Source organism: Puntigrus tetrazona, chromosome 21 (assembly GCF_018831695.1).
Source record: "Puntigrus tetrazona isolate hp1 chromosome 21, ASM1883169v1, whole genome shotgun sequence".
Taxonomy (NCBI): Eukaryota; Metazoa; Chordata; class Actinopteri; order Cypriniformes; family Cyprinidae; genus Puntigrus; species Puntigrus tetrazona.
The window spans coordinates 4,899,235-4,912,511 of NC_056719.1; the positions used below are offsets into that span (position 1 = coordinate 4,899,235).

The 13,277-nt window shown below is 36.0% G+C and overlaps 1 protein-coding gene across 6 annotated transcripts; it reads left to right on the plus strand.

Moving 5' to 3' along the window:
• Positions 1–255: 255 nt before the first annotated feature.
• On the plus strand, positions 256–12,582 carry fybb (FYN binding protein b). Of its 6 annotated transcripts, none has more exons than XM_043220962.1 (19): positions 256–405; positions 5,263–6,202; positions 6,975–7,098; positions 7,191–7,234; positions 8,894–8,907; positions 8,987–9,033; positions 9,205–9,307; positions 9,409–9,568; positions 9,649–9,775; positions 10,262–10,281; positions 10,385–10,454; positions 10,608–10,703; positions 11,079–11,119; positions 11,211–11,271; positions 11,408–11,507; positions 11,609–11,762; positions 11,853–11,886; positions 11,979–12,007; positions 12,149–12,582. In XM_043220962.1, the coding sequence occupies exons 1-19, from the start codon at positions 403–405 to the stop codon at positions 12,169–12,171; spliced, it is 2,190 nt and encodes a 729-aa protein (XP_043076897.1). In that variant the 5' UTR covers positions 256–402; the 3' UTR covers positions 12,172–12,582. The 6 variants fall into 6 exon arrangements, 5 of the variants coding, with proteins under 5 accessions (XP_043076897.1, XP_043076898.1, XP_043076899.1 ...); XM_043220963.1 differs by having other exon boundaries at positions 11,079–11,110; XM_043220964.1 differs by lacking the exon at positions 10,608–10,703.
• Positions 12,583–13,277: the final 695 nt, after the last annotated feature.

Below are 13,277 nucleotides of genomic sequence, written 5' to 3' on the forward strand. Positions count from 1 at the left end.
CATCTGCTAAATGACGCATAACTGATTATTGGGTTCTGTTGTCTTTTGCTGCGTGGTGCTGCTAGCGTCTACACAGAGGAACTATTTTTTTTAATATAGTAAATTTGTTTTAGTATACAAACATGAATTTAAAACACGTAAAATCATATGTGCATATGTAAGTGTAGAAAGAGCAATTGTGCAGTACGGGATAGGCAAATAGATTTGATGAGGAGAGAGATATGGCTTCCTGTGATGACAGTGCAGCGGTCGGCTAGCAGATAGGGGAAGTAGCCAGGAGTGGGCAGGCATTCACAGTCACAAATAAACCGAAGCAAACAGAAACACATTTATCTGTCCGGTTGTGAGCTAGCAATCCATGTGAACATCTGGGAGAGGATATTTTTCGCTTCTACCACCACCATGGTGAGTGCTCTTTCTGGTTTCATCCCTGAACAGTTATTGACCAGTGTCTTTAACTTTACAAACAGAGAAATATATGGTATGGAATGAGATGAAGGAGTTTTTGTGTGCAGAAATGTTTTTTCCTACCACACTGCGTTTATCTGATAGTTTGTCTACTTATTAACTCCTGTTACTTTTCACCTAAAAGGTTTCAGTTGTTCATGCATGTTCATGTATTATCGCATACTTAGCTTGGTAGACAAATAAGTAAAATATGCTGAAAATAACCTGCTACGAAATGAAACATTGCTTCTTTTACAAAATTTCATGGGAATTCACTTTTTAAAAAGTTCATCTGGTGAACATTTGGGGGATTTTATCATGTTTTTGCAAAATTTGATTGTGTAAAAAAAAAGATTGTGTAATGTTTGGTGAGTTTTTACTTCACCCACACAGCTCAGTTCCTCTTCATCTGAGCACACACTTAAGCTTCTCTTCAATTCCTCTAGCATCTGGTTTCATTGCCTATATGTTCCTTACTTTGCTCTTTTAAACCAATGGTACACTGTATCACAGACCAGTTTAATTTTATATGTGGTTCTGCTCTTTGTGGTCGCAGCAAACCATTCAGATTTGCTCAATACTACCACAATAACAAAGTGAAACTACAATAGGACACCTGTTTTAGATTGCATCACAGGGAGAGTGTGGGATCTCCCAAATCATCTTCTCATGGTCATCTAAGGTTCTCCATAACCATCTGAGAAATACACACTGACCATCTATTGGCTCTTTGTTAAGCACGTGTTAACACATGCAAGATGTCATATTCAAAACACACATTACACAAATCATCTATACAAAGATCTATGGCCTTTTTGTGAGGCTGCTTTGCATGTCGGGAGCCTTGAACAGTACAGCTGTTGTTAGTAGTAACGGCCATAAATAAATAAATAAAAATGGATTCTGCACTTACCTCAGCAGATGTTAGAACTCATGAATCATATTTTACTTTTTTCAGTGGTATTAAACTTCTCATATGCCACTGTTATTAGTAATATACTAATGGCAACTGCCAAATATGATTGGTAATTATATTACATAGTAATATAATTTATCAATGAAAATAGAAAAAAGAGAATGTTGGGGAATTTATTTATTTTATAGATTAAAAAAAAATTAATTGCAACCTCTCCATGTCGATTTGCATGGTACCATGTGTCGACGATAGCCATCAAAATTTGGCAAAATTAAAAGGATTTCCATTTAATGTAGGCCTGTGACATTCCTCTTCTTATTCTGCCTATTATTATTATTATTGCCCAGCAATAATTTCACAGCGCATCACCGCATGATGCATGTGAGGACAATAAAATAAGCTTACTCTTCATTGAATGTTTTTAAAAAGATTAATTTATACAATGAATTATAGGCAATAAATAAAATTCAAGGCGAAAAACACGTTTCTTCTCATGTTTTTTACCATACACGCCACAAAATAAATATTTAGGGAATAATTTAAGACAGTTATCAGCATGTTAAAATGGATTCATTTCTCATTGTCAAGCTAATATGCAGGGTTATGGGCCTTTCACTCAAGAAAAGAACAAGAAAAAGTATTTGAAACTTTTAGTGCATCTTGCATGAAAGGGGTGCACTCCGACAAACGGTACAACCCAATGAAATCAGTGGTTTTCACAGCGCAGCGGATTCCTCATCTTTTGCAAAAAGGCCATTACTCTTCAGTTTTTGTACTTTCACTTTCTCTATAGTGAATTATCGTTCACCGTCTTGCGCAAAGCTTGTGCGTGCCTGTGCCCCCACAATATCAACTGTGTATAAGACACAATTTTAATGTTTATTTTTCAATGTTAATGATAGTGATACTGAGAGTTTAAAAAAAAAAACAAGTAAATTATTTGTAACTCTTGGGGGTACTGGGGGAATTATGTACCTCGAAATATCATTTTGTCCATTTACTAGAAAGACACTTCCGTGTCCGTGATGTAAATAATAGTGAACCCATTACGTATCTATTGTTACCCATTACGTATTTATGGTTGTACGTGCATTAACTGGTTATGTGACACTTTATATTATTTAATAAAATAATTATTACTAAGCATTTTCGGTTTAGGTTTTAGGACAAGCACATCCAAAATTTTCATTTCAGTGCATCCCAACCATTTACGGTACGTACACATGGAGCATTGTGTTTGTCCTTTTGTTCCACGTTAGCTTTCTGTCCATTAACTTTTGGCTCTTGCAAAAATCACAAAGCCATTAAAGATATTTTATTTTTGTATTACTATTATTTTGATATATGTCTTAGTTCTAGGTTGTACTATTTTTTTTATTAATTTTTTAATTTATACATTTGCAAAGTATTTTGAATGCAATATGGCAATTAAATGCACTAAATGGTTTAACTTTTCTCAGTTATTAATATACATAATTTCAGCAATAAAATTATTTTTTTCTAAAAATGAAAAAAATAATATTTAGGATTGGTCTTTAATAAAGAAAAGGTTATTTTTATCCAATTACTCAATAGAATTTTTGTTAAAATACTCTAAAATATTCAATAGCTACAGCCCTACGTTTGATGTCAAGTTGCACAGAACCTGAGGCCATGTCTGAGATTACACAGACATGCTCTTTGTGTGATCTCACTAAAACAGATAACAAACTATCATTCCAAATGACATCTGCAAACAAACAGTGTCTCAAGGTTTTTGGTGCAAGTTCAAACAAGCAGTTTGTGTTGTCTTATGTTGAGCTAAGATATAACTGTTACCACCAGATTTTCTGATAAGAGTTCATAAAATTGAAACTTTCCCGCTGTTCCATTTTTCATGCATGTGCATGAAAGTTTAAAAACCTTTAAAAAGTAATAACAGGATGCAAGTCACTGTAAATATATTGGTATCTGTTACGGTAGAAAGACTGTTAAAATGCTACAGTAAAAACGTTAACTCTTTAACTACGACTTTTTTCTTTAAATAAATTTAGTTAACGTTTATTGCATTACATTAATGTTTTGTGAGTTACACTGGTGGTGTTTTTGTCTATAGTGTATGACACTGTGAATCAACTACATATAGGTTTCTGGCATCCATAGCTGCTGTTTTTTTTACTGTAAATGCAACAGAATATTTATTACGGTAATGCAAGATATACATTCATATGTCTAAAAACAAAATGTCGCCTACACAGTATATCCATCTACAGAAGTGCTGCATGTGGTTTAAAACAACTCAAATTAACTTGTGAGAAAAGGCTATGGTGCTGCTGTGTGTCAAAAACATAGTGATATTGTACTTGGTTGACCAATGTTAGTTCCTGTGTCTAACAGTTTCTCTTTTTTAGCTCAGCGAGTCAACAGCACAGCGTGTACCTCAGGGTCAGGCCAGTCACATTAGAAGCTAGTCCAGAGCTTATCAGCTCTTCCTGGTGAGAGGTCTGTCCTGATTCAGACACTCATTACCAAGGGTGCGCCCAGAGTTTTTCATGTATGGCTTGGTATCGCTAGACATGTTCACACTGGTCCAGCGGATTGTGTTTCTATGAGAAAGACACGTAGCTTTAAGATATCCAGAAAAAGTAGCTAAGTTCGACACCGGGAGCATATTGCAGACACATAAATAACATTTTTTTTCCAGAAAGAGATTTGCGTGAAATTTGAATGACGACCAGTTGACAAATGGGCTTTCAAAGCTAAAGTTATTTTGTGGTTATAAAACAACATTTCATTTGCCGTATGCTGCGTTTCACTGTGACTTATGCATCTATTACAAATTATATATATACTTAAGAAAAAAGGTATTTTCTTTTCACCTATTTAATCTTTTGTAAAGGAGTACAATATAGTGAACATAGCAACTTCCTGCTAGTTTGGTATGATAAATGCTCTCAGTTCCTGTGTGATCACAGACAGTTCTCATGTTCAGTGCGGTTGGCTACAAACAGCTTTGATGAAGAAATCAAGTAGATAAGTTGTACTGAAGACCAAGAATCAGAGGTAAAAAATACTTTATAGATATCTGTAACATGCAATGTGACTTACATGTCGAATATCTCTGGGGGTTTTTTAATGTTTTGCTCGATTTATTAGACGGATGGTTCAGGTGGCTTTTTCAATGTAATGAGCATAAATCTCATAAATCTTTGTAGAGAATCAATCAACAGTTCAGTACAACAAAATAAATACACTTCACATAAACCTAAACCTAATTCAAAAATTTCAATCAGACAAACATTGTAAGCTTGAGATTTTACGCTGCTTCAACGTCAAGGTTGTGGTACTTCCTAATATTTCTCCATCGGTATTTTTTAGCTTGTACATAATAAATTTGCTTTAAATTGCCAACCAATCCTTATTAATGAACAATTAGAGCAAGATAAAGAGTTAGGCTTTTAAGAAATGTTGACACTCCACCCCAAATAAAATGAAACAGGTTATGAATTGTAGAAACCTATATAGGAAGGAAAACTCTGAAACAGTTTTACAAAACATTGTTACCCAACTGAACTATGCAATTGCAATTGAGCGACACACTGGTAATGCAGTGTAGATTTGTTTTGGTCAAACCATGAAAACTGTGACTCGTAATATTCATTGTGGTGCACTTTCTTGCTTTCTTTTTGTTTTTTGCTCTCAAAAACACTTTTTTATGGTGCCAGGGTCATGTTTTTTTGTTTTTATCCAAGGGAGTAAACTGAAAAAATGCTAAATTTTAATGTAAATTGGATAAAAATGCAATAAAATGCATAGATTTGTCTACTAAACCAGGATGACAAAAACACAGTATGGATGTAAGCACTCTATCCAGGTTTGCCTTGGTTCCTCAAACTTTGACTTTCAATCTTTATTTGCAGGACAAGAAGGCAGACGTAAAAGCTATTATGGCTCGCTTCCAAGCAGGAAATGCATCTACAGAAGGGACTCCAAGTGTTCGTCCAAAACCACCTGTCCAGCCAACCCTTTCTTCAGGCCCAGCAGTGCCTATTAAAAAGCCTGTTCTTGAAAGTAGCCTATCTAGTGGAGTAAATACTACCTCAATTGCCCCTAAACCTAAGAGCACAGTCAACACAGCTAGAAGCGCTCCAGACATGCACGAACCTCCAAAGTTAAAAGCTTTTGGGACTAGGTTTGAAAACACGCAAGAGAACAACAAAATCAACTTTAAAGCTCCTGTTAAACCCAAACCACCAGACTTGTCCCAGGACTCTGAGACTCCAAAGGTCCCATTCCCGAAGGTACCACTACAGAAACCTGCTTCAAGCATCATGGCGAATGATTCAAAGGTAACAAGTCCAAAACCATTGACTCCTATGGCAAAACCACCCTGGGTCAAAGACGTCCCACAAGCTGAAGACAATAGCACTAGCCCTAATCCCACTCCTCCGAAAATGCCATCAGCACCCAAACCGAAAAGCTCCATAGCTGCGCTACGCCAGCAGCCGGAGGAAAACAGCAACGTGGAGTCTGCTGTAAAACCTTCCATAGTATCTAATGTGAAACCATCAAGTTTCCGTGTTAAAAATACCTTCATCAAACCAGAGGAAGGTGTTAAAGAAGGTGCAAAAGTACCAAGTGCTAATGAGGCACTCTCAAAGCCTGTAGCGCTTAATAAACCCAGTGTGCCAAGAAAATCATCTGGACCTCCTGTACAGACAGCCAACAATGATCCTTCGGCGCCCAAGAAGAAACCTTTACCCAATACCTACGCTTTGGGCAGCGCTCCTGCAAAGCCCAACAGGCCGCCCAAAGTCAACCTTGAAAAGTTCAAAAAGGGGTTAGAGACTTCAACAGATAGTGAGTACTGCCTGTCTAGCACAAAATATGCAACCTTTCTTTATGCCAACATCTAAGGTAACAAAACAATAAGCAGTAAACACTTCATCAGTCACATCAAAGCCACAATGACTTTGTACACAAAACAGCCACTGCTTATGCTCAAGCACAGAGGAGCAGACTTTAGGCCAAAGTGGTTTCTGTGGTTTTGCTCTTGACTGATCTGCTTTTCTCTGTTAGCAAGCCTGCACAATATAATAAGTACCGTAAAATCATAAAGACGAGAAACTTTGAGCAGATGCATATCTTACTCAGTAATTTAAGTCCGAATGAGGAACATCACATGACTGTATCATTTATGCACTTTGACACAGTGCAACATACTTGCCTTTGATTTTTAGTCAGTTATTACACAATACATTGTTACAGCATGTGAATAGACATCAGAGCGCACCATTCTAAAACGAACCTTCAGGTGCAAGTGGTCTTGAACAGCAATAACAAAATATTGGAAATTCAAGATTTCCTACATGCACTGAGCTAACTTCCTCATTTAAGTTTCTCTTTTCACTTAATAGCTGAAGTCAGTGAAATAAAAACAGGGAAGCTCATTTATAGGAACATAGTTTAAGAGATAGCTTTCATTTTTAACTTGTGATAATGGACCAGTAGGGTTGTTTTAAGTTCTGTGACTAAGAAAGTCATACATGTATGAAAAAACACAAAAGGGTGAGTGAATGACGAAATTGACATTTTAGGTGAAGTGGTCATGAGGTTAACTATTTTATTGCAGGTCCTGGACCAAAGAATGTAACTCCCCCTTCCCCACCTGCCTCTCACCCCAGTAGTCAGCCGGCTCCACCCCTGCCCTCTCAACACTTGCGTCCCAACCTGCCCCCGCGACATCCAGGACCTATGTGAGTACAACAGAAATGCCTCACTTAGCACTGTGACCAAATGATAACCCAATCTAATACTGAACATAATGTACGATTATATCTGTCTGCAGAATTCAAGATGAGAATTATGATGATGTGGATAGCTTTAGAATGGGTAAGACCATATATATTAACTGACACAACCATACTCACACACCTGCATTTAAAAATGGTAAAAATGGGTTTTTTTTAGCCTTGATCGTATTTGCAGTAGGCTGTAGTATAACATGCATTGTTAATGCTTGGATTTTTTAAAAATATATATTTTTCTCATGAATTTACATTTATTTTACACCTATCCCTCTATCCATCCCTTGTTCCATAAATACACTGTTAATTTTCTGGTTTTATGAAGCCCCTGACCTCAGAAATAAGCAATGGGCTCAATTTGGTTAGCTGGCCCAGTGTGTTGTAATTGGCTAAACCACTATGCACTTCACCTCAGCTGCTTTTGCTCCAGCGTTGTATTGTAAACAATGGAGTCATTAATATTGCTTATCAGGAACAGGGTTAGAGCTGCTGCTTTAGAACCTTGATTTTGAAGCTTGTGAATCCATTAGGATCAACTCATTGTAGTCTCTACAAGCCATTTTTGTAGAGAAATCAGATTTAAATCAGATTTATTTTTATCAATGCTAAAAACAGTTGTATAGACCACTTAAAAAATTGTAAACACCCATCTCGTGCGCATCATGGTTGCAGAAAACGCAGATCAGTCAGCATTCACAGTGAGAGAATTACACGGATATGGTACTAATTATTTAGATTTAAAATATTAGGCTATAGAATATTTTGATTAGGTATTATTTTGGTTCAAATTAACGTTAGCGAGAGGGATACATCTTATAGATCCCTTGTCAATGTGTAAAGGATGAAATGAAATGGCAGAAACCCAGGCTAAAGTCACATAATCGAATTCTGACTAAAGCCACAACAATGATGAAAATAGGATATTTGTGTTTATTGCTGTAAATGATAGGTTATATCAGTTCTCTAATTTAAATTTTTAACATAATAAATAATTGACATTATGTTTTATCATTTTGTGAGAAGAAACTACCAGTGGTTTGCTTCCTAAATGCTGAGTTTAGTTTAGGTGCAGAAACACCTGCTGAATCTCATATCAATCGATTCATAATCAATTAATTATTTCCTATCATTAGAAACTACAAAAAACCCTTTGATGAATGAGAGCAAAAATTATGTAAGTGCTGGTAAAGGCAAGAAAACTGTGTGTTCCCATTTCTATGTGGATTTCGTGGCATCACCACTTAACATTCAGATAGTCAGATAATCAGCTTAATTTAAGTACATTTTCGGATGTGAGAAAGACAAGAAAGGTGGACTCATCAGAGAATGCTTGACATTGTCCACAGCGAAAGATTTTCACTGCTGTCACCATTGAAACTGATGGTTGGCAATGGCACGAGTGACCAAAGGTTTCCCTTGTAGACAGCTTCCTCTTGCATCCACAGTTACACCTGTTGAATGTGGTTCGTCCTTCTATGCCGACATTAGCCTGGATACCGTGGCTCTTGATACATTTCAAAGACTTGCTGTCTGGGTCACAGATGCGCCAGCAAAACGTGCACCAACAATTTGTCCTCTTTTGTACTCTAATATGTCCCCCATAGTGTTGTGTGCTTTATTTTAATATTTTAAGCAAATGTCTTTACTCTGACTATATATAACATTTTAAATTGATAAAAATTCAGTAAATGTAATCCAATTCTATCTCATTTTAAATACAATTTCTCACATTTTATCCTTACAGGTCAGAAAAACGAGGTAAGAAACATAGTGAAAGCATACAAATTTTAGTTTTTTGGTGCAATCTCACCAAAATCTCATGTTTCACCTCTTTTAGGGAAGTGGAAGTGATGGTGAGATATATGAGGATCTTGATGATAGCAGGTAAGACTTCTATTATTATAAGTTCTATTATTGCTGACACGGTCAGTGAGGTATAGTGGTCACTTCACCCACCTGGAACAGAGTGATACAATTTTAGCTTCTAATAATCAAATTAATTATATGTACTTATGTGTTGTGCTAATAAATGGTTAATGTTCTGTTTTACCACAGGACTGCTGCAGAGCCAAGTCAACCTCAGAAAAAGCAAGAAAAAGATCTTAAAAACCAGAAAGACAGAGAGAAAAAAGAGAAAGATGCAATTAAGAAGTTTAAAGTAAGTAATATGTGTGTATTTAGCACTTACTACACAACAACTAGTTATTGAGGTTTACTCTACTGGTTCATTGTGATTATAAAGGTTTGTTCTTTCCTCAGATAACAACACCCCTGCAGGTTATTCATCAGGTAAAAGCTAAAGCTGACTGTAAGGGTGGGAAACATGACCTGTCCATAAAGAAGGGCGAGTCAATTGATATAATTCGAATCACTGACAATCCAGAGGGTAAATGGCTGGGCCGGAGTCAAGATGGATCATGTAAGAGTTCACACTGAAAAAAATATTTATATATTTGGTATGAACTGGTCACTGATCCCCTTGATTTCTCTATATTCCAGTTGGTTATGTCAAAACGGAAATGGCTGAGATCGACTTCACCGTCTTGAAGAATAAAGGCCTCTCTCTTCCTCATAACTTGGAAAATGAAGAAGTGTACGATGATGTAGAATCAATGGATGAACAACTGTAAGAGCCTGTAACAGTTCCAAACTAATATTAACACATTTAAATTGATTCTACCGAACTCCAAAGACCTCGTAACAATGTGAAAAGGCAGATTTAATCTAGATGCCACTTTAAGAGCTTTTCTAGTCTCTAGTCCAGTTTAGAAAGTGAAGAAACTTTAATTAGAAGTTGCACAGCAAATATTGCTTTTTGGATTTATATGAGATTTTGCCCACATTTTATTTTAAGCTCCAATTCACTGTTAACAAATCATTAACTATGACTCTGCCTATATCTAATTTGATGCATATTAATAGTTAATAAGGTGGTTGTTAAGCTTAGGTATTGGGTATGATTATGGATGTAGAATACGGTCATGCAGAATATTGTTTTATATGTACTAACAAACAGCCAATATGTTAATAATAGGCATGCTGATGAGCAACTAGTTAATAGTCCCTATACTTAAGTGTTACCCAAAGTTTGTATTTCTCTTTCCTATTTCAGGAATATGAATGGGCAGCGGGGTAAGTTTTAATACAACTAACCGACTTTAAGTAGTATCTGTCAATGGAGTCGTTTCATTTTGAGAAGTGATTCTTGAACAAGTATGCCCTCTGCTGTTCACAGTTGTTTTACCTCCACCACCAGATGACGATCTGTATGATGATATACCCGATTCCAATGTTAATCCAATCAGGTAAGAACAAATAATATAATATAATACAATATATTATGGTTTGCAAACTGTGTGCTGTATACTGTATGTGTGTGCCTGTATTGCATGATCTGTTGTTTGGCCACTCGTATTATGGATCTGTCTCACCTATGCCACATTCCTCTGAAACCATAGCACTGGAGATCCCAGGTATCTCTTAAAACGACGCAACTTCTTGGACATGCTCAAAAGCTCGGTTGAAAGGAGAAAAAGCCAACTCCACAATAACGAGTAATTTTTACATTAGTAAGATGGAATCAGACAATGTTACTTTTTGATTTCCAATCACAACTGCGCCTACAACTGCAACCTTTTGTTCTAACAAAGCAAAATTTTGCAATCAATCCCATCTGTGCGAAAATGCCAAATAGCTCCTTCAAGGAAACTCTTCTGAGCCTCCTGTTATTAACGCTTTTCTAATTGTTTCTAACTATAACGTTACTAGATGTGGATGATTTCATATTGCTGTGTCCTTTCCCCAAGACTTCAACCTCCCTTGATTTTGCTTTTTTTCTTAGAAACAAAGATTCAGTTCCCAACTAAATCAGTTGAGTGAATTTTACCCATAACATTCTCAAATATGCATATACTTACAATCTGTTTCAGCATTCCTCCCCCTCCACAATTTACACCAGAAGGTAATCAAGGTAAACGGTACTTTTATTTCTATACCATGCCTTCAATTAACTATGAAACCCACTGTGATTTATTTTCTCTTCTAATTTCTTTACAAAACAGAAGCTTCCCAAGACATATATGATGATGTTGATTCATTCACTTCCACTTCATCACCTAGCAGGTAAACAGATATTACCTTAAGCGATTTACCATTAATGTTGTAAAACAAGATGATGCAATGATGCACTTAAAACGTACTACTCTATAGTAGCGCATTTAAATCAGCCCATCTTGGTAATAATATTTTATTATCGCAGCCTTCCTCAAGGGAAATCTAAGGGGGCCAAAGTGCACGAGGACCCAAAAAAGCAAAAGAAGTTTGAGAAAGAAGAAAAGGAATTTAGAAAACGGTTTAAGGTGCGTATGAAAAAAACAGTATGGCGTTATGCTGAATGATCTGTAAATACAGAGTACTTTAGTAAGTTTGGAAGCGAACAATTTTGCGTTTACTTTACCAGTACGATGGGGAGATTCAAGTGCTTCATCAAGCAACAATTGCCACCAGTAAGAAGGGAAGTGGGAAAGACCTGACTGTACAAGCTGGGGAGACTGTGGACGTCATCAGCAAATCTGACCCTGACAAATTCATCTGTAGGAACAAAGAGGGCAAATGTAAGTGACATTACATGCGACTCCACGCGAGACTTGATCTACGCCAGGACAAGCATTAGTTATGATGACATTGTAAAATTTACTTTTCAGTTGGATATGTCTCAGCCAGCAACATCCAAACAGAGTAAGCTACTAAGAACCTTTTTTTCGTTATTTGTATTGCCAATGTGTGAATATGCACATTAAATTAAACTAAATTAATTCTTTTTTTTTTAGTGATGAAGTCTATGATGACATTGGAGATGGTAAGTGGCAAATTTATTAATCTAAACATCATGTGAAAATTTGAAATGGTATTTCTCCTACTAGACAGGATGTAATTTGAAACTATACAATAATAATAATTAAACAGATAATCAATTCACACTTTCAAAAAACTTTTACAGACTGCATCTATGACAACGACTGAAGACCTGTTACCATCACCTGTTACCTGTTACCATGCAGCTTACTATTTCTGGCCCTTGATTGTTGATGTTGAGTGTATTTATTGTATAGACACATGTAGTATTAGGTTTAAATAAACAGCCTAGTGCCATCAAGATATCATAGTTAACTTGCCTCAGTGAAATTAATTGGCTTCCTGCCCGAAATGGCCTTAAAAATAGGTCTCCAGAGACTTTCCTTTTTTTTCTGTCATGCGTTTCATAAAGAAGCTAAAACTAATTCTAAGATGCGTTTTGTTCATTTTTGTTGTTGAGTGAAAGGCAGTATTTTGTAACCAGTCTTAATTTTCTCAATTTTTTTTGTACCACACTGCAAAAGGCTGAACTGTTTTCATGACTCGCTAATAAATGTACACATTTGCACCAATTTTAAATTCAGCATGATAATTACGTTGACTGAACAATGTTTAGATCTATGGTCACTTTATTTACAAACAGAACATTTTGTCAAATGAAAAATAATTATCGATGGCATTGTATTATGGTGACTATTTCTTTGTGTCTAACGCTGTAAATGTTTTTAGACTTGTAGAGTACAAGTACTGTTTTTGTTTTTTTAAATGAAGGGCCTGAGTGGAATTTTGCGTTGTTATTATTATTTAATACTAATAAGCTACTTGCTAATACAAGACCCGTATCGGAGTTAATATAATAGAACCTCTACAAACACTATACAAATACTTCTAGTTCATGTTTGAACAAACGTTACTTGTAAATATATACATATACATATATATATTGTCTCGTCACTTTCAGTAAAAAATATCAAAACGACCTAATTTGAAAAAAAAACGTCCAGCAGTTTAATATACCTTCATTGCTTGATATACCGGTCATTTGAACTTTTCTGTAGTATTTCTGTAGTAAAACATCAGTGTTTTATTTCCAACTTCCCTCGTTCTTTTTAACGCTAAAACTGGCGCCTCGTTCTCGCGCGCTCCTTCTGTCAACATTAGCCCCGCCCACTTTGATTTGATTGGCCATCTCAATCACGTTGGCACTGTCTGGAGTTGCTGGACCAGGCTTTAAATGTTACTTTTAAATAATTTTGTTCATCCTTGTCATTCTA